At 37.8% G+C, this 22,388-nt stretch overlaps 2 protein-coding genes and 1 long non-coding RNA gene across 4 annotated transcripts; all 3 read right to left on the bottom strand.

Moving 5' to 3' along the window:
- Positions 1-237: 237 nt before the first annotated feature.
- On the bottom strand, positions 238-15,257 carry LOC137959037 (omega-amidase, chloroplastic). The gene is made up of 10 exons (XM_068806306.1): positions 14,928-15,257; positions 12,857-12,973; positions 11,949-12,173; positions 9,995-10,088; positions 3,422-3,496; positions 2,177-2,255; positions 1,523-1,538; positions 1,047-1,127; positions 776-858; positions 238-663 (listed from the first exon to the last, which is right to left on the bottom strand). Exons 1-10 carry the CDS (start codon positions 15,159-15,161, stop codon positions 588-590), a joined length of 1,080 nt encoding a protein of 359 aa, XP_068662407.1. The 5' UTR covers positions 15,162-15,257; the 3' UTR covers positions 238-587.
- A 3,511-nt stretch (positions 15,258-18,768) lies between these two features.
- On the bottom strand, positions 18,769-20,131 carry LOC137959633 (uncharacterized). Its single transcript, XM_068806987.1, has 4 exons — positions 19,834-20,131; positions 19,467-19,729; positions 19,200-19,385; positions 18,769-19,131 (listed from the first exon to the last, which is right to left on the bottom strand). Exons 1-4 carry the CDS (start codon positions 20,129-20,131, stop codon positions 18,769-18,771), a joined length of 1,110 nt encoding a protein of 369 aa, XP_068663088.1.
- Positions 20,132-20,139: 8 nt separating this feature from the next.
- LOC137958379 (uncharacterized) lies at positions 20,140-22,348 on the bottom strand. Of its 2 annotated transcripts, XR_011113978.1 has the most exons (4): positions 22,060-22,348; positions 21,476-21,534; positions 20,784-20,929; positions 20,140-20,217 (listed from the first exon to the last, which is right to left on the bottom strand). It is a non-coding gene; the product is annotated as an uncharacterized lncRNA (long non-coding RNA). The 2 variants fall into 2 exon arrangements; XR_011113977.1 differs by lacking the exon at positions 20,140-20,217 and having other exon boundaries at positions 20,673-20,929.
- Between the last annotated feature and the right edge of the window lie 40 nt (positions 22,349-22,388).

Genomic DNA, 22,388 nt, shown 5'->3' with positions numbered 1-22,388 from the left:
GGGGCTGCTTCTTTTTGTGCTTTTGCACAGAATAATCCTGTAATCGGTGAAGAAAAAGGGCTGGTCACGTAAGGCATCTCCTGTCTGGCTCGATTTGGATTGATGAACAGAAACCCACTTCTCCCCACCCGATGAGATGATTAAAGGGCTTTTCATCTGGCAAAATTGCACTGGAATCTCGAATTAGTTGTGTAATTTATCCTCAGGCTTGGCTGGAAAAAAAGAACACGCAGCACATTGAAAACCCAGCAGGCCTCACTAAATACCAACAGAAACGAAGGAGACCAGAATGCTCGTTCATGTGTGGATTACAGGCTGAGACAGATCCAGCAGTTTATCCATATCAGATTCGGTTGCAGATCAAGTTTACATATCAGTTGCTTCTCACTGGGATTTGCAGATTGTGGCTTGGAAGTCAACCAATTATTGAAACTGATACCCTAGTCTTTTGCTACTCAAAGTTGCAGGTTTCTCAGTGAAAGCATATTAAAAACATCTTCGAAGGACTTCAATGCTTGAAAAACTTGGTGACTACTTTTACTGACATTGTTACTGACCATGATCAGGAGTTCGCTTATTTTGGTCTATTAAGAATTAAGCCTCTGGACATCAACGAATTGATACAGATCCCCTCGCCTTTGCTTCTGTAGAGGAAGGTTTGCTCTGCAAAAACAATAATGAAATTAAAGAACATATTCAGAAAATCTTGTAAAGAAATCACCAACTTGAATAAATAAAATGGTGATTATCCACTTTAACAAATTTGTGGAGTTACCTTCGAAGGTCAATTATTGAATAGTCAATCTCGGCTATGATCGTAGCTTCCTCATGTTCAGTAGTTGCAAGCACTTCTCCAAACTGTCAATGGAATCGAAGAAAAAAATCAAGATAGAAATGTAATCGACTGGCTCTAACTCCAGGAAGAACTATTTTGGACAAGATCAGTCATGACTCTGAGAAGCATATTTCTTGTTGATTAATGTCATCTTTTCCTTTTTAGAAGGTAAATAATACAATCTTTATTTAACAACTTTGAGCATACTTACTGGACCAACAAGGGTAGAATGACCCCATGCAACGTAACCAGAACCAGTATCTCGAGCTGGTGAACATGTTGCCACATATAACTGTCACCCAACAGCACGTCTTTTAGACCACGTCAAATTCTAAAAAGAATCCAACATAATGTCAAATCAAAGAGCCATTTAACTCATTCATAGGAAACTATGATTTTCTAACGATTTGTTTGAATAACATGGTTTCCTTACTGACTATCTGAATATATTCAAAAGGAACAAGCAAGATCATTCTTAATGATATCAGGTATCAATTTTTGTTCCTATTCAAGCCCATCAAGGTAGTTCTATTATTGGTGGATAATTTTCCATGTGGACAGATTTTAATTTCTTTCGGATTTTCGTTACTGTTAACAATATTTTCTATTTGAGACCAGAAGCATGACCATCTTTTTAGAAAAGCTATAATTGGAATTGGAGTCAGTGATAGGGTTCCAAAAAAGTACCTGATTATCAGCAGCCCTGTAAAACCAATGGAGAATAGAATGGATCAGCATGGTTACTAATACGGCAAGTGAATTTTTAATAAGTATGTCATTCATTAAGCAATTACTTCACATTTGATTTCAGAAAGAAAAACAAGGAATTACTTCTTATTTCAAAAGAAATAGATTTTTGTGAAAGATGAAAAATACAGATCAAAATCACACAGAATAGCTAGTAAATTCATCCCTGAAGACAATGGACATAACAGACAAAACAGCAAGCTTATTCATTTCTCTTAACAAGAGGCAACCTGATATTGAGAGGGACGAAATATATGTTATGTGCTCAAATAGCAAAGAGAATTCAGACAAAAGTACAGACCAGCAGAATGCAATTGAAAGCAACTACTATCTTTCTGTTCAGATTCTAACGTAAATAAATCCCTTCTTAGTAATCCCATTGGTGAACTAAGTAACATATCTCATTCACAAACACCCATTTTTGTTTTTCAATAAGCTCATTGACTCTAGGTGTGACGACCTCAAAATCTGAAAATAAAATCTTGCTCTGAACCTTCATTTTGCAGTTCCTAGAACGGCAAAGAAGCTAATGATGGTGCATTTAAGCTATTTAATGAAAGTTCAAAAAATCCAAAGCAGCCAGATGATCATTACCTTGCTCTTTGCAACAATTCCCAGTGCAATGGGCCAGTAGTCATGTTAAAGGCTCCTGGATAACATACTAAATGAGCACCTGCAATCCAATCCATACTTCACTTACAACTGTGATATGCAACCTCTTCTTCTTCAAAAAAAATAGTGATATCCAACCATTCAGATTCTTTTAGTTTGCAATAACATATAAATATGCAAAAACAATAGCGTGAGGTTTAAAAACCAAAAGATAAATAAACAAAAGAAAAAGTAGGAAAGAAACCAGCATAATGCATAACATGATATAATAGAGCGGAGAAATGAGGAGTTGGCAAAACTAATGACATAGGGAATCAAGAAATGCTCATCCCTTGGAAAAAGAGAAAAAAAAAAAAACAATAAACTTTCTATGTTATAAACAAGCTTTCAGAGAACATATAGCAACCAAACAAGACACTCTCTTAACTCTTCCCACCAAAACTTACGAAAGAACATATCATAGATGGAAGCAGTAAGTTTCTGTTTCACATTATATTAATATGCTTCACATAATCTGTCTTTAACCGCTCACTTCCTGTTTTAATACCATGTCTCCACCCAATATCATGATGGAACATAGTAGGAGTAATGCATTGATGTGAGAATAACAATGATCATGATCATGATTCAGCTCGTGATGCTCATCATGATGATCTAGACGCTCCGACAGAGTAATACCTTAAAGCAAACTGCTACAATCAATGTGGTGCTGTGAAATAGTTTCACCTTACATGATATTAGGAAAAACCACCAGTATATTAACACCCAAAAATTAACAAAGGAAACATAAAAGTGAAAATTTGCCTGGTCATGCAATTAGACCTCGTCCTATGAAGTACAGCTGGAAGGGATCACTAAATGGCAGTCCCATAAATAGGGTAGAGAGCCCAAAGAAAAAACTTTGTTGAGAACTGTAGGACCTGGGCCCAGTTGAGCAACCAGGCCCAAACTCTAATATATTCATAATGATAAAATATTAGTACAGTATCAGAAATTATTTAGAATTTTAAACTTCCTCATAATGGTTCTGAAAAGTAATTCTTCTGTAGCTTCAGGGAAAATGCATGTGGCCTGGCTAACCAAAAAAAGACTGGCAGAAGTGATGACAGAAATGCTAGATTTTGAGGTAAAAGCTAATTGAGAAGGAAAAAAAATTAAAGAGCAATACTAACAAGCCTTAGTGCGATCTACAGAAACTCATATAACAAAACGAGTATGGGAAAAAACCTCTTGCTCCATATATCATTGCCAGTTCCTGAAACCGAATATCATAACAGATACCTATACCAATGCGCCCCACATCTGCACCCACAATTGAATATTCAGTTTCATACACATGAATCTGAACTACAACAAATACAATTAAATGCCATCGACAGATTACTGTAAAAGCAAGGAAATTTTTCACAAGAAGAAAATAATGGAGAAAGTGCATTTTGTATAAGACAATATGACACATCCTGAACAATTGGAGTTACTTCAAAAGAAGCCACACATTGTGGTATTAGATTTTTCTCTCAACATTTTAAGGCAATTGAGTTTATTAATATTTTCACCTCTGGCCATTCAAAGGAAAATATTTTTCTCACTTTTAGTTCAGTTGTTGCAATGCTAAGTGAGGCCCTATTTTGAAATTTTCTCTTAAATGAGTCATATGAGATGAAGAAGTCCCAAATATATCTGCACTATTATCCTGTGCCAGATGAGAAAAAGAACGTATTTGCCTAATGTTAGAGTTAGGTCCAAGTCCATGCCAAAATACAAGCCAAAGTTGGAAAGCCTTTTCCCTACTAATCATCACAAGGTTTTCCTGACATTAGCTTGTGGGATTATTCCCATTAACTCTCCCTCTCACATTCAAGCCTAACCAAATAGACAATGAGATTCAGACAAGGACCACTTCTAAACCTAGAAAAATATTCAAGGAAGTCCAGAAATGGACAACATAAATGGGTTATAAACTAAATGAGGATGAACTACGTCTAACAAAATAGATGCCCTTGGGTCTGATACCATGTTAAAGTTTGGTCCAAGTCTATTCCAAAATAACTAGCCAAATTAGGAAATGTTTTCCCAATTAATAACCAAAGGGTTTTCTTCTTGACATTAAATCTATATAGGATTATTCCTACTAACACCTAGAATTGTCAAATAATCCTCAACTATCACCACAAGGCTAGTAAGAAGCTTCATTAGCATTGGAGACATGAAAACTCATCAAATTTAGAACCTCGACTGATGGTCCAGATGCAAGCATCGGTCAATACCCAAGATCATGAAGTCCAACCAAGGGTTGACTACCAGTTAAGATCAAACATCTTGACCAAAATTGTGACTTGACAAATAGATAATCAGACATCAAAGTCAAATACATTGATAGACAGTTAACCATTGGCTAAAATAAAAAATGAATGATATGAAGGAGAAAGTGATTCAAATCACATTATTTACTCGCTTTCGGTATTTACTTACTATTGACTTTGACTTTCAGGATGACCAACAATGCGAGTCTGAATCAAGGATCGGATATGTCAACTCACAATCACTCAAGGTTTTAGGTCAAAGATCTTACAAGGACTTTGGCGACTAGAGGTCAACTAAAAGTCTTGACGACAATGCAAAGACTTTGGCAAAACCACCAAGTCAATTAGTGGTTAAAGTCAAACACCTTAAACCAATAGTTAAGCAATGGTCAAAGTCAAATGATTTTGACCAATGGTGATACAAGTTTAAAGCAACAAATGTGGTGCTCAGCCAATTGTCAACTGGGTCAACTGGCAATCAAAGTCTGAATCATTGTCAAATAGTGCAAGTTTCAATCAGCAACCACAAAAGTCAGCTTGCAGTTAACCAAGAGTCAAGGTCAGACAACTTGACCAATTATACAAGGGCCATATGATCAACCTAAAGTCAAAGAAATTGTCTGAAGAGGTGAGACCATAAGACTGAATCATAAATCGATTAGAATTGAGAGTCCCTATCGAATGAGTTGGAAGTGACGTTGCAAGTTTGGGTCAACATCTAAGATCAAGCCATGAAAGCGGGACCACCACCAAAATTAAATCAAGCAAGCGGATCACCCTTTAAAACCTTCCAATCAAGATTACTGGTCTAGATCATCTTGGCGTAGGATGGGCCCATAGATTAAGTCAATAGGTAACATGTAGCACCACCTAGGAGTGACATTTGGCATGATCAAGAGGCTCCATGTAATCCAATATGTGACTTAAACAAGACCCACATATTTGGAATTCCACCCATGCATTTGCCAAGTGTGACACCTCCATGAGGTGCAGATTTGGCTTTGCCATATATCTCATCCTCATGGAGGTGGACTTGGCAAGGGGGAAATGCTTATGAAATAGTCTCAAACTTCTTTTATTGACTCTACAAGGAAAAATACTACAATGATGTTTCCTTAACTCACAAGCTTCACACATTGAGGACCCATTTGACACTAAAGACGGGAAAAGATGGAGCTTGACATAAGATGGATGATTGAGCCTCGCATGCCATTGGTATAATCCTAATATGTTTGCAAAACCTTCAACCCATAATCTCCTCCACTAGTCAGATAATATAAACCATACCTTTCATGTCTTCCTCCAATCGTCCTCCTCATCTGTAAATCCTAGAAAACTCAAATAGAGGGAAAGAAGGTTTTGGAGTAATTAAGAGACTTAGTCAATTGCTGATTAATAGAAGATTAAGTGGGAATTTAGGTACATACCAGATAGAAGAAATAGACAAGGGTGGAGACACTTTAGTTTCACCTTGCCCTTGAATCTTTTGGCAGTTTAGAACATCAAAATTTGTTCTTAGAACAGTAGAACCGGTAACCTTAGGGTTATGGTAGAGAGAAAAGGAGAAAAAATTGGATTTTTACTAATCAGTAACCGAAAAACTGGAAAAAGATCTTTCCTTTAAGTAGACATCTTCTTCAAAAGAGAGAAAAAATTACAAAGAGTCCTCCCAGATGCGATCTACTACTTTGATATCATGAAAAAAAATTAAGAAAAAAAAGGGTTGAAGAGAGAGAATGAGAAGGAGAGAAAGTGGAGAAGAGAGATTTGAGAAAGTGACTGTGTTAGGGGACTCTATTTATAATCAGGGTTGAGTACAATTTACAAGAATGCCCTTACTTTAAGAGAAAAACCTAATTCTCTATATCTCCTATTCTACGTATCCTATTCTATGTATCCTCTTTGCATGAAATTTGGTCCATAGACATATTATAAATAAAGAAAAGGTAAAAAGACCAAAATGCCCCTGTACTTGTTTTTCAACAACATCTTTTCACAAGAGATTAACAACTCAAAGTGCTTCCCTCTGTTGCTCTAAGTTCTTGTCACTCACCAATGGATGGTACATCAAAAGATCTTGCCACACACTATCTAAATCACCAACAAACTCTATTAAAAATTTCTCACTTTGTCGCATAGTGAAGGCCTTAGAACAAGTCATATATCCTTGACAAGTTCCTATCTTTTGAGAACCTCTTTTGCAACTTTCTTACCATGCTTCCATACTGTTCACCAACCAGCTATCATTGTGAAGTTGTCGGTTTCCCATTCTTCTGTTAGAGTAGGAGGGTCTTTAGTCACAAATTTCAATTTTTTCTTTGAACCAAGAAGGATTCAAACAATCTGCACCCATACTACATAATTCGTGTTATTCAACTTAACAAAAATAATTTGGGTAATGTTGTTGTCCTTGCCATCAATTTTTGCAGGTTTCATATCACTTGAATCAGCCATAGTATATGCTATTAGGGGTGGGCAATCAGTTGGGTTCCATGGATAACCCAACCCGAAAAGCCAGGTTTGGGTTTCTGATTTCACCCTACGGATGGGGAATGGGGTGGGGAAAAAAAACCTTGTCTGGTTTCGGGTCGGGTTTAAGTTGGACTTACGGGAACAGGGCGGAGACAAGATTACAAGGACGGTGATCGGGTTGGGTTCGGATTTGGCTATTCAGGTTCTGGTATCGGGGATTGGGTTCGGGTTCAGGTTTTGGTAAACCTGACCCCGACCCAACCCATGACCACCTCTATATGCTATCTCACTTCAGATGTTCAAAAACTAGTATTCTTCAAAGAAAAAAAAAGGCTGGCTCACACACACACCACAAGGGCAGGCAGGCACGAGTTCATCAAACACCCAAATACTACATTATAACACCAGATTGCTTGAAACAGTAGCACATCAGCCACCAGTATAGCTATGCAGGCAATTAGAAATTAAAAAAGAGACAACTTTAGAGGAGAAAACCCTCTCAAAGGCACTTAATATTCGTAAAGAGGGTAGGCAAGCACAACATAACACTTTCTGAAATGTAGGCGGTTATTTAAGCCATTACCTGAAGGTAATAGCCCCCAAAATAACCAACTTGGGAGTTGTCCCAGACAAAAGAGAAGATTTGAAGAGGCCACAAGTTGAGAGAGAGAAAGAAAAGTAAATAAAATAAGAAAAGGGAAGAGAAATTGATAGAGATCACACATGATTTGACAATTGATGCTTTGGTACCATGTAGAATTAGGAGAGCATTGCTGTCACAAGAAAATTGAAGGAAGAAGCAGGACAGACACCTGCTGTCACTTAATTCTCTTTAATTAGGGCAGAAATCAAGCGCTCTCCTGCTTAAGTAAAAGTCAAGCGCTAAAAGACATAAAAGCCCATATATAAAGAAAATAAAAAGACTTTAATTGATCTGACTAAATTACTCTTAACTAATTGCATATAATAAAGAAGCCCATAACAGTGATTGAAATTACAAGAATGCCCCTCATACTCTCGTCACTCAACAGTAATAGATGTGACATCCTTTCCCAAAAAGTACATCACATGCAAGGCCTACTTCACACACACAAAGCTCCATAACATTACTTCATACACACGAAGCTCCATAGTACTCCATAACATTTCTTCACACGCACAAAGCTCCATAGTACTCCATAACATTTTTTCACACACACAAAACTCCATAGTACTCCATAATGGTTCTTCACACACACAAAGGTCCATAGTACTCCATAACAGTTTTTCACACACACAAAGCTCCATAGTACTCCATAACATTCTTCACACACACAAAGCTCCATACTAATACATAGCAATGGCAGAGTTTATCAATTCTCCTCCACCCAAGAGAATTGGGTTATCAAACCGTTTTATGTCAAATTGGCTTATTAAATTAAAGTTCTTTAAGTCTAGTTTCTTGAGAAACAAACCATTTGTTATTCGGAGCTATATTTTGGAAGATATCGATGACAAAAGTACCAAAGGTCAGATCTGCCAAAAATCTTTCATTTTCCTATTCTCTCCTCTTACCTTTTTTTTTTTTTTTTTTTTAATGGAATGTGTGAATATTATAAATAGAGGAAAGAAAAACAACCTATAGAGGTGCACCCTCCACCTCCACAATAAGGATTTGGAGGGAGGTTCCCTGTTTAGCATGATTCTCTCCTATTACCTCTCCATGCATTGACGTAAATTGAGTTTCCTTTTCTCTTAGAGTCCTAGTTTTTTAGGTAAATATCTCTTCTAATCAAAGAGTTTTGGTCATACTTAATCACTCCATGATGTGCTCGTTCAAGGTATGCAATATCTTGCTTGAATGTTGTTCTTAATTTTTTGCGTTTTTGTTACTTGGTTGTGTATCTTCTGCATCACCATCTCCAAAAATTATGCTTAGGCCCAAAAATTTCTTCTAGGTCATACTTAGACAAATTGGTTTAGTAAGTTATTTTTATCCTTAAAAAAAAGTCACATTCTAGATTCGTTTAGAACTATGAGTATTGCATAATCGCCTCCTTCCGATTTTAGTTGTTTTCCTCTAGTATTTTTTTCATTTATCACCTTGTGTTTTCATTAAGTCAAAGTAATGACCCACTATCTAAAAAGTATAGGAGTATGCCCAACATCCAACTCGAGTAAAGTCTTTTATTCTTCACCCAAGAGGTGAATCTTGTTTGAGCTACCCATAAAAAGTAAGTAGTATTTTTGTTGTACCCTAAGCTTAGGCCATTTTTCTACCTTTGAAATTAAGTGGTGTGTGTTTCAAACTATGACCGTTTTGACTAGTATATGGAGTTTTGTCGTACAACTAGGAGTGATTTTATTCTCCCATATTATGTTTTGTCCAAGTTGTGTCTCTATGTCCTTTTTATCCTTTGCTTGAGGGGGAGAAGTAGAAGAAGAAATATAAGAAATAGGTATTTTATTCCACATATTGTGGTAATTTTTATGTGACCAAAATATTCAAGAAAAGTGAGAAACAAAACAAAAGATTTTGTATTTGTGAAAAAAAAATTTAGGCAATGAAGATTGAAAACCAAATTTTTTCTTCATTGTAAACTAACGTTATAAACTCCAGTTTGAGGGGGAGTGTTGAAAAACAGGTATGGAAGAGTCTTACATGACTCTCACAGCAAGAAGTCTCACATAGCCAAAATTAATATGGTGGAGCCTAAGAGGAGTTTCATGGAAAGAGGTCTCAAAGAAGAGTCTTAGTTAAATGTGTTTTAGTTATTATGTTAGTCTGCTATTTATGTTTAATATTTATCTTTTAGTGTAAGACTTTGGGTGTAACAGGAACAAAAGGGTCATTTAATTGTAATTAGGTTATACTTGTTTCCTCTATTATAAATAGAGGCGCTTTGTACTCAAATTACAGCAAGTCAATGAACTATTTGTCTTTTCCACACATTCAACAATTTTAATAAACATCCAACTATTCAAAGGAAGAAAGAAAGTTGAATAGAAAGAAAGGGGGAAAAAGACCCCATGAAAATAATGAAACCTGTATCTACAATAGTAGGTGTCTCCCCCGCTGTAAGAGTTTTTGATTCTTGGAAAGTGATCTTCCCAGGAATGTCAATGTCAAATAGATGGATCTGCAAAATGAAACTTTCACTATCAGAATTATTGCAGTAATTGAAACAATTAGATGAAGAAAGACTTGGTGAAGACAAGATGGCCCTAACAATACTACCACAAAGGTTAGTAAAAGTTATCCCACAAGACCCCAAGTTAATTACTCAAGGAAAACAAGAGAGGGAGAGAGAGGAAGAGAGAGTCCATAAGATATAGGTTATTTAGTAGTTGAAAATCAAACACATCCATTGGAAGCTCAGAAAAATACCTTAATAAGCACAATCCAAATAATAGCTTAACTGCCAAGCCATATGCTTTCTTGCAAATGAAAGTGCAAAATAACTAGACTTTGGATCTTCCCCTCCTTATCTGAAAACCTTGCTTTTGACTCATTCGTGTATATTTTTTACCAATATTTCTTTTTATTGTATGCTCTAAAAAATTGCTAGAAATCCAAATATTTTGAACTCTCACAACTCCCTATCAGGTTTCTCATTCTACTTCTGCACTCGAATAAACTACCAAATATCACCCCAAAAAAAATAGCAAGAGCAATTTCCTTTTCTTAGAATGGTTATATGTACTTGTAGACATATATACCTACCCATATATTCAAAAATAAACATAATTCAGATCCATTATAAATAGACAACAAATAAAACCATTGGGCAGAGGCATGAGACATCCATTAAATGAATCGTCCAACATAAAACTCAAAACTCCTGAAACTCATAGATCCTTCCCCTAGGAGGAAAATAAAACACATTATCTATTATTTGTTTATATATCATATATGTACCTTCGATAAGGGCTATAGCTATCTTTTTTTTTTTTTTTTTTTTTTTTGAGATGTAGGCTTTAGCCATCTCAAGAACATAACAACCACTTTCTCCTTCATTGTCACTTCGCCTGGTCTGTTTGGTCCAGTATCTTCAACCACTTCGGCCTTTAATTATGCCTTCCCAGTGACCTCCTCACTACACTAAAGATCGCTTCAAGGCTCCATCTTCCCACCTTATGTAAAATCTTGATCTCCTCAGCTATTGGCCACACTCCTTGGGCCATATGGAAAGAGCACAATAACAGACGTTTCAACTTCAAGGCCTGCTATCCTGAGATGGTCGTCACCAAAATTATTGGTCAAGTCTCAGCTTGGCTTCATACCAGAAAAGAATTCAGATATATCAGCTCCTCCCTTCGTCTCAATTAGTCGACTATTACTGGTATGACTTGCCATCAACATCCACCCACCAACATAGCCTGGACCCCTCCTCCAGCAGGCTTCTTTAAGCTAAATTTTGACGGCAGTGCCCGTGGAAGCCCTGGCATAGCTGGTTTCGGTGGTATTTTCCGGGATGCTGATGGCCGATCCCTCCTCACTTACCCAGGAGCTAGGGAACTGCTCATTCTAAGGAAGCTGAGCTCTTTGCTCTCTATCAAGGTCTCCTCCTCTTCCGGCACTGTCTCAGCAGTCCCCTCATTATTGAAGGTGACTCACTGATCATCATCATCTGGTGTTCTACCGCCTCAGCACCTCCTTGGTGTAATTGGAGTGTTCTTAACAAAAACATTTATCTTATTTCCCCCCTTCAATGTTATTGGACTCACACCACAAGATCAGCAAATGAGTTTGCTGATTCTCTTGCTAAAAATGGAGCCTCTCTCCAATCCCTTGTGGTAGGGGCAGAGCTCTTCTAAGTTCTGTTTGTTTGCTTTTGTTGTCTCTAATAAAATATCGCTTAATTCAAAAAAAAAAAAAAAAAAGATAACAACAACAGCAGCAAGAATTCAGGAAAAAGTTTCATTTCATTTTGAAAAAGAAACAGAAATTCAATAAATTCCATGATCTCTAATACACGTTACCATAGAAGTCTCCACACCTTTCTATGTTTGCCCTTCAGGTACCCATCTGTACCAAAAATGCAGCAGGTGTTGTACAACCTATCACCTGAACGCTCTGGTATAGACCCACCCACTATTGTGATTTTTCGATTACGAGCAACTTCTGATAGCATTGAAATTGATGGCGATGATTCACCACCAGCATCAATATCTTCAGCATACACGGGAAAGCTATCATTTGAATATGGACTGTTCCATATTTCCTGAACCAAAGAGAAATGAAATAATGTCAAAACAGCAAAATCTTCACAACAAAGGCACCACCTACCTAAAGGAAACCACCAAAGAAAGAAGAAATAGAGAAGTAGAAATACAAAATTGGAGAGGAAGATGTAGTCTCAATGAGTCCCTAGCAAGCATACATGCAATTTTTTCAGTTAGAAATGAATTTGACTATTTAATTTCTTTTCAGATTATTCCTACAAACTGTTCAAGAATAAAAGTGATAACAACTAAATTTAAAAAAGATTCTGTGCTTGAAGAGCAACATTACCAATTCAGATCTCTCAGACAAAGAATACAATCATAACTCACATGGTCAAAATGAAGAAGCTGAACTACTAAGAGCTAGATTAAGCTCTCTAAGTCTTTGTTGATGTGCAGGATTGTGCAAAAGTTAATTTTAGAAATGCATCTACAAAAGTGATTGCATATCCAACATATGCCTTCTCATCAAGCTGCTCAAGAAAACTCATTTCCTTCACACTTATTAGCTGCTGAAAACCAAAGTAGCCAAAATATATGAACTCCTTCCAGTGTTATGCATAGAAGAAGTCATTATTTTAGTTTTGAAATCATGCTCCTGTTCTCTCTTAATCAAAGGAACTTCTGACAGAAGCAAGCATCAATATTTCAGTAATTTCCAAACAAAAACAGTTTAACTTACAGGTAAAAGAACAAGTTCAGCACCCTTGTCTGCAGCCTCTTCAATGGCCTTACGAGCATGAGAAATGTTTCTCTCCTTGTCTGCTGTCACTGATAATTGGCAGAGAGCAATCTTGAACTGAAAATCAGAGAAAAGATTAAAAAAAATAAAACAGAAATTTTCATGACCTTATGAGTTGCCATACTTTGGCCCATCAATGAAAGACCTCATAAAGACAACATCAAGGAATCCATATCAGAAGCATTGATATCCTTAAACCAATTTGAGAAGTACTTGAAGCATACTTTTTTATGGATAGAATCTCATCATTGTCAGAGCAGGAAAGGATGTAGAAAGAATAAGCTCCAGAAACAACCTATCTACAGACTGCATAGATCTCAATAGCTAACATCATTTTCAATTATTTTGTCATATTACCTCCAAAATCCAATAGCTTCATGAATACCTAAACCTGATGCTAACTAAAATTTATCTTACTAAATATTCATTACTAAAGCATTCAATGGTTATACTTACTCCCAGCCCTTCTTATAACAGAAACTCAAGAAGAAAATGCAAGAAATGATAAAAAAATAATGTATAAAAAGAAATAACCATAAAATATAGTTACATATAGACAGGGGAAAGTAACAATCTGCATCTGCTTGAAAATTTTTAATGGGGAAGAAAGTTGTACCATCTCTTATCGTTGCAAGTCTATTTGGCACACAATTGAGAGAGAGGAGAGAGATCAAATGACCTGACTTGGTTGAAAATATTTTTACTTGTTTTTTATGCAATATCAGAACCTTAATGTCTACAGAGTCTTAGACTTGAGGAAAAATACACCTTTTTATGTTATTTCCCACGTCGGGCTTCCAAATAAAAAGTCATCCATGAATGAAAAGCATTGTCCACAAACAATGGCCCTTTCTGGTATCAGGTACTCAAAAGTTCTTATACATATTCACCAAATCATCTGAATGAATCACTGAACCAGTCTAACATAATTGATGCAAAACAGTGATGGCAAGATCTGGATCTGATATACCCTTCACCTTAGCACTAATACATTATCACTGTTTGGGGAAACATGACAAGTACTTCTGAATTAACCAAAATTTGAACAGAACCTGATACTTCTATGCAGATTATCTAAAGCAACCCGTTGACTAGGGAATTTCAGTCACGAATAAATTTTCACCAACTCAGGCACTTCAATACCTGCAATCTTAACTCTGTAAATTTGTGGTTGAGTTTTATGTAGTTCGCACTAGAAAAAAAGCTACATGAAAATCAACGAGAATATTATGCTTAACGGATCACAAAATATTTAAAAATGAAATGTTCAAAAAGCTACATTTGAGCAAGGTAAATAAACAATTGCTACTGCTTATAAAGACATACTTTGTTTCATGAAACCTTGTAAGAACAACATTAAAACCACTAATAAGTCATGCATAATAAGTCAACAGTTATATGTTGCCTTGAAGAAGCACTAACCATGATTTTCATCATTACCATAATCACTCTGCACTGTATTGTTTCTCTTTTAGTTACTCCAACCATTGTAATAGAGTAACTGCTGAACTTATGAATGAAACATTCAGAAAATTATATCTCTTTTTCCAAGAGATATGCTTCTCAAAGAGCCAAACAATTCTCTTCGTATTGGCCCGACATGACACATTTCTAACTTTCCGGAGCTCCGAACAACAACACCTAAAAATCAGTCAATTCCCTTCTAGTTTATATCATCGGAATTACGACCAAGATCTAATAGATGGACCTGATCCTTCTACGGCAAAAATTTAGCAGTTTACCTAACTATCCAATCATTCAACCGCAGCATCTATGAAGTCCAGAAAAATCATGAGAAAAAAACAAAAAAAAAAACACAAGAAAACCACAAATTCTGAACAATCCCAATTGCTCTGGTAATAAATAAATAAATAAAAGCGCTTAAGATAAGAGTAAGCTCGCGATCAAATCGGAGTAACAACGGCAGTACCAAAAGCACATGGTGTTACACTTTATAAAGTTGAAAAATCACATGGTGAAAAATACGTCTATAATTGCTACATGTAGGTACCTTGGACACACGGGGCGGTGGCAAAGGAAGAGCCGGAGGGACCCTAGCCTGCTCGGGCTTGTAAGCAGAAGCCATGGCAGCGAAAGGCCTAAAAGGAATACTGAACCTCGGGACGCTTTTACGGATTCTGAAGACGGAATCAAGAGGAGAATGGCAGCTGTTAAGATGAGATAAAGAAGCGAGACTTGTCGGGCGAAAGGAGGCGGACGACAGAAATGCAATGCCGGTTCTCATCTTGCGACCATGGCTTGGATAGTAAGCACGACTTAATGCAGTTCGGTACTACCCGAACCGCGGCATTCTCATCAACGAGGACGGCAACCGTGTCGGAATCTCAAATCCGAAAAATCCTGCACATATTCGACGCTACAACTTTACCATGGGTTTTTCGACCCGGGTTCTATTAAACAGGTCGCCCCAGTTCAGACCGAATCTGACCCACCTTTTTTAAGACCGAGTTCATTCAACTGAAAATCGGGTTGACCAAAGTTTTCCCTCCTACACTTATAGGGGTTAGTCAATAAACATAAAATTTGAAGTTCATCTTTATCTTCATTTTTATTTCATGTATCTACATGATCTTCATATTCGAAACGGGTGTTAGTGTGGACAAGTTCATGTCCACTGGAAAATAATTTCCAGTGTTAGTACTTTCAAATGAGGAAAACGCAGAAAATAAGAGAATTAGTAACTTGTAAAGCATACTTAAATATTAAATTAGGTAAAATTATTACTACACGAATAACTAATTTAATGTATCACTAAAATACATTAACGTACTAATTAATTTAATTATATATTATATTAGTTAAAGATTTCTGTTAACTGTTTAACTATTTTTCAATTGACAAATTGACAAACGGATACGTTTCATTCAGAGTAAAGCTATCAACCAAATTCAGTTTCACCAACTAGGTAAAAGGGGATGATTTTTTATTTTTTTCTTTTCCTTGTAATTCACAATTTACATCAACATTGGCATTAGCCTGCTGTCACAATTTTCCTGGATCTTGAAAACTGGAACAATAAGCATAAACAAAGAAATTTGCAACAAACCAACAAATCTTTTAAGAAAAGTTCGCATGCAAAATAAACCATTTTGGAATTAAACTGGAGATGCCTCCAACACCCACCACTTTGCCAATTTGTCATTCATCTAGCCATTTATTGTTTGAACAAGATGTGCCTTTGGGGCTAACAACAAAGCCAATATGTTGTACTCAAATCAAAATGAGAGTTTACATAGTCCAAGAAAAAAACTGAGAAGAAAACTATTGAAGGATCATGTTATCAATTGAGTGAACTTTACTAATCCACACCTCAAAAAATATGCTGTCCTTCTTTCTTCCACAAGAATGTTAGACCACACTTTTCACTGTTCAACAAAAAGGAAACAACAATTGTCACACTATCATTAAGCATTAGCAATGGGGTCTTAATCTAGTGACCAAGACGGAACTTATACATAGTGGTAGAGATCCCCTTCCTCATGGTGTTGAAGCAACTTGTCTCAGTTTGGTCTGAAGGACGACACTGGCTTCATCTACCATGTTTTTCTTCTTTGAGGCAACCTGCATTTTACATTATTAAGTGTTTGGCTTCTACAAAAAAAAAAAAAAAAAAAAAAGTGAACAGCTTAAATAAGAAAAGATGATCTAGCTCAAAAGAAATAATTAGCTCCAAGTGTCTCATAAAGGTCTTCCATCTTGAATGAACTAAGGCAAAGGGGGAGGGGGAATAAATTCTAACGGAGGATTTTAAATTTTCAAATTAGAAGTTGGAGGTCACAAGAACATCTCTTCCAGAGAAAGGAGAAGGGGATGTCAAGGTCAGTAGCACATTCTCTTCAACCGAGGGTTTGCAGATCAGCCTTTAGTGACATGTATGAAAATCCCCAAGGTCAAACTAGGGAACTGTTTCGGCCTTAACCGAAGTCCGAGTTGCAACACTGTTAGGTCTCTACCCCAAGTTTTGATGCTCCAAAAAAGTATTATCAGTTCTACTTCCATCCACTACATTTATACTGACCATGAATGTTACTAAGCAAGTTCACCAATCCAAACATATATGCTAAGGCGATTTCCAGCTGAACAAACAACTGAATTATATGAGCTATGAGAACTCACTCTTGTTTCCTTCCTCCAATAAATAAGATAAACTTGAAATGGTCTATAGAGTGCATTCGTTAACTTGCAAAAACTAACATTTTCCAGTTAAAGTCCAAAACAAATACATGGAGAATTTTAAACATAATCTATTCCTTTAGGTTGCTAGGTAAAAAACTAATCCAAAGTGAAAATAATTTTGACCGATGCCAGCAGCTGTTTCTTTTAATAAAGTTATCAATCAATAAGCAAACAACTCAAGATAATTAAATCATCACAAAAATGCCAATGCATAGCAAGAAGTTTGACAAACATATTTAGTTAACAAAATAAATAACAAGAAAAAAGGTCAGCTTCAAGAAATGAAGACAAAATGGTCCACAAAGTGAAATCAAATTCTTGGCTCATAAATTGTAAATATGTTGTATACCTTCTGAAATTTGGGGAAAATCGAAGCCGAATGGGGAAATCGATGCTTGATCAAAGTAGAAATTAAGCAATCGATGCCCAAATGTCAAAATCAAAGAAAATCAAAATCAAAATGGGAAAATCGAACAAAATCAGAAGGTATTTTTGGGGAAAAGAGAATAGCGAGAGAGAGACGGGAGTGGGATGCTGAAAGGGAGAAGAGAGGGAGAAGAGAGAGAAGAGAGGGAGGCCAAGAGGGATAAGAGAGAGGGAGAAGCGAGAGAGAAAAACGGAAAGCGAGTCCGAGAGAAGAGATGGAGACACGGAGACGAGAGAGGGGTGTGGGAGAGAGGGCGAGTCCAACAAAAGACCGAGAGACGGAGGCTGGAGAAGAGAGGGAGCAGAGACGTCGGGGCGCAGGGTGACGAGAGAGGGGGTGCGGGAGAGGGGGGAAAATGAAAAATGAGAAGAGAGCGAGAGAGAGGGGAAAAAAAATAAACGTAGAGGGTTCAAACCCCTGTGTTTCCTTCATCCAAATGATTGGCAAAAAAGGTCAGAAACTAGTTTTCATTTTTTATAACGTGGAGATGATGTTCCGCCTTCATCCCCAACATCCAGATGACATGAAGTCTGGCGCTCCACTAACGACGTAAACTGATGAACAATGTAATGCGGCTGATCTTCATCATCAGCTACAAGTTGACTACACCCCCCCCCCCCCCCCCCCCCCCCCCCCCCCCCCTCCCCCTTAGTTTCTTGTTATTAATTACTAATTTTTTGCCCTACGAGGATCGATTCTCCTTGAATTCCCGACTACACTAACATCGTGCCTTAAATCATATATTTTGCAGAATAATTTTACATAAATCAATTATGAAGTTGGAGCCAAGACCTATCCCAAAATGACTAGTCTTCTTAATAAACCTTTTTTCCAACTAATAAACAAAACATATTTGTTCTCATTAATCCATTGAACTATTCCTTAACACTTCCCCTCCTGCTCTATACCATATGAAATTGGGTCAAGGCATATCTCAAAATGAGTAATGCTCTTAAAAAAAAACTAATAAACTTAACATATTTATTTTCATTAATCTATATAGGACTATTCCTTAACATCAATTAATACAAAGATCTTGAATTTATTTATTCACATGGTCCATCATAATAGAGAAAAGCATGAAACCAAAAGCACCACAGTAAGTACCAATATGTAAACCACCCATCCAATTATTAACGTGTAAGAGATATAAAGAAGGTTCACTTTTAAAAGTATATGTAAACATGGAGCAACAAAAGCAACATAAGAGAGAAGGTTGAGGTCTATGTCAGGCAAGATAGCCAGCCGAGAACCCCAGGTTGAGGCTGGCATCATCGGGGGGTCGAAGCGCATCATAACCTACGAGCTGTGGAGATCGAGAATAAGACCCTTTCTCTGTTGGCCATGCCATGATGTAGAGGTCGATCCCATCCATTCGCTCGATTGCAGAAGCTAGGGTTTGTTTAACCTCTGCATGATCACAACAATGTATGAGACCCGTTGAGGAGACTGTAGATGGCATCAGGCTGTGACCTTCCAGGCGGGAGATGATCATCAGCTTCCCCGAGGCTGCCGCCTGCTCCCGCAACTGTCTCAGGCCGGCTCTGTCCGCTGCTGAACCCTTCGCCACCCCGTAGATGCAAATGAAACCCTATCAAGCCAGACGAGTCGATCACTATCAGAAGAAGAATAAGAAGAGAAGGGGTACAGTAACTTTACCTCTTCTGTCCGCTTGATGTCCATGCCGAACCGGGTTTCACCTGCTTCAGGCGTCAGCATCACGGGAACCTCAGCAACTCCAGGCAAGAACCAAATCCTCACGGCTTGCAAGATTTGAATGGTCGGATTCGGGCTTTGATGCCACATGCTCCATGTCTGTGAATTGCCTCCGATACCGCTTCTCTCCTGCAAGAAAATTTAGGCTCCACTATTTTGAGGTGTCCATGCTGATCGATGAAACAAATCACCAGTAAAATGGTTAGTTACCGATGTGACGATTTGTTCCGTCTGGATGTTGACGAAGACGAGAGGAATCCCAGAAGAAACTGCAGCTGAGAACCAGGCCATGGTCCTCGAGGTTGTGGCCTCGACGGTGTGCTCGTTGTTGACGGGCAGGAAGAGAATGGAGCTGATAACGGTGGATCGCTGGTCTGGTAAATAGGTCCCAAGCTTCTTCTTCCAATCGTATTTAACACCCTTTCTCATGAAACCATCGCCATCCGTGATGTTCACAACCCTCCTGCTCATTTCTGTGATACAAGAGCACTGCTTACAGTAATCAGTGAAAGAAATTAAACCTGGACAACCAGTTGTAACTGATATTAGCGGAAGCGCAGAACCATGGGAGTAGTACCTTGGAGCTCGCAGCACTGATCAAGTGTGAGATCCGCCAAGACGGCCACATGCCGATCATCGGAAGCTGCCCGAATAGTGAATCTCTTCTGCAGCTTCGAAGATGATCTCTCCGGCACAACACCAGCCTTCAGTCTCAGCGTCGCGTTCCCACGCCTAACCTTCACCCATACAACCCCCCCATGGCGAATGAGCCTTCCCAGTTGCGAGCTCAGTTCCGACCTGCCTTTCGCCGAGATGAAATTTTCACCGCACTCACCTTCTGCGATGCCTTCAATTATATCGCCGGGAAGCGGCATGCTCTCGTCCCACTCCCCCTCCGGCATCCCTTCCTTGACTTGTTTGACGCAGACGAGGGTCTGAACACTACCCATATCGCCTGGAGCTGCAAAACAGCACAAATCCATCTACTGTTGGGTTGTGATTTTCTCTGGGGACTTTAAGCAAACTGTCCCTTGATCGGTGAATCCGAAGAATGTGTTTTGAAATTTACGTCCAGGTGGAGCAAACAAACAACAGATGTGGACGATGTGTTGCTTCGGTTATTTTGCGCGTGGACTGAATTTCTTGGACGATCAAATTGTCTTGAAAAATGTTTTTCTATGCCAAAACAGTAACCAATGCTGGCCATTATCTCATTTTTATTAATTATTTTTAAGAATAATAATGATCAAATTATTATTATCTTTTTCTTTTAGAGTTCTGGATAGACCCTAAATAGCATAAACTAAACGGGTTAGATGTGCAAGCATTGGGCTAATCTACTCCAATTATATGGAGAGTGTGAAGGAGACTCACTCCATATGATTAGAATAAACTAGCCTCATTATTATCCATTTGATACATATACAAGCATTAAGCATAGTGGCACATCTGAGGACTATGTATTTGTAATTGGGCTTTAATCAAGCAGATCGCCAAAAGCTTCTGCTTTCCTCTTCTTTCTGTTACCTTTTGAACCTCTAAAGGAACATTGGGCCTGGATCAGCATCTTCTCCCATCTTTTCCTCTCACTAGAGTGCAGGAGCTCTTGTTGACCTATAGGAGCTCCCATTGTCAATGGAAAAAGCTGAGGCATCTCCTCCCCTCTCTAATCTCTGCAGTGTCAGACCCAAATACTTAGAGGTCATATTTACAGAATCAAATTCACTAAGAGTAGAACAAGTCTTCTTGTTATCCATTTGATTACTAATAGTGAAAAGTAGATTCTCCGACACTCACGATTATGACGAGAGAGGTGCCATATATGAGGCTACCAAAGAGAGTCTCTCTACTGCCCTTCCTTTCTTTTTTTGCAATAGTTGAGAAATATGTGGTTGTTTATTATTTAACAAGATTTTTAAAGGTTTATAATTGAGACAAGATGGTAGTATCTTTTCAGTTTTCAGTGTAAAAAGGGGCGGATAACCCACCTCCCCATCTGGTTTTCTCCTGACATAGTGATTCTTGCACTGAGAACGGGGAACAGAGGCACCTCCCTTCTCCTTTTAACATTTTGTGATATAGAGAAGAAGGGCGAGGTCATCCCCTCCCCTTCCATCCTTTTTTGCTCCCTCATTCAGGAAAGTTTCATCTCCCAGCTCATCTCTTGCTCTATTACGCTAGCAAAAGATAAGTGTGCATCAAGGGAAACACAAACTTACAAGTTTCACCAGTATCTTAGTATCTCCTGCCTTTTTTCCTTTTCTCCTTCTTATTTCTCCTATCCTCGCACCACATCAGCAAATAACATGAAAGGTTACAACAACAAAAAGTTAGCATCAGAAGGAAGATCTCACTTGACAAATAAATCTGCATTCATTTTGTGGTGAAAAATTCATATTCATATCTGCTCTTGGAAATTAGAACTTGAAGCCTTCAATTTGGAAAGTCTTGTCCAAAAAGAAGAAAAAAATACAAAATAAAATTCTGTTAAAATCATGCATAGAAAATAGATTCTTTAAAAAGTTAAATGGTACCTGGAGTTTGTAACAAATGTTAGCATCAAGGACTTATTCAATTAAGAAAATTCAACACCTAACTTTTTTTTTTTTTGAATGTCGATTATGCATGACTCATTTTCCCCAACAAGACTTGAACTGAAGATCGCCTCCCCTCTCCCACCCCCACCCCCCCAATAGCCATTGACCCAAAAGGCTCATTCCCAATATTTTCTTTTCGAACAACTTCAAGAAATAAATTCTAGGAATCTACACCAAAGAATCACCATATCTTATTAGAGGCAGACCTTTAGTCTTTGGATGTGTGTATCACATGAAGACATGATGCACTTCACTGAAGGGAGTGCATGGATTTGATGATTCACCTCGCCTCTACATGGATTCAGCTATGAAGTACTCTACAGCCTTCTGAGCTCATCCCAAGCAGGGGTTGCATCGAGTTGAGCCAAACTTGAACCTGCATATGCTCGAGTTGGGCTTTATCTAAATACTTCGAACTCAAGCTTGCTCTCGAGATCAACCTCGAGCCTAAAATTAGAATCGAGCTCCAACCTATATTTAAAACTTTGCATAAAATACATGTCAAATAAACTGTACATAAAATTATGCAAAAAAT

Source organism: Aristolochia californica, unplaced genomic scaffold (genome assembly GCF_029961685.1).
Source record: "Aristolochia californica isolate CCGP_79_NKW_82.1479 unplaced genomic scaffold, dmAriCali1.0.hap1 SCAF_3, whole genome shotgun sequence".
NCBI lineage: Eukaryota > Viridiplantae > Streptophyta > Magnoliopsida > Piperales > Aristolochiaceae > Aristolochia > Aristolochia californica.
The sequence above is the reverse complement of the archived record's forward strand: the minus strand, read 5'-3'. Positions and strand labels throughout refer to the sequence as shown.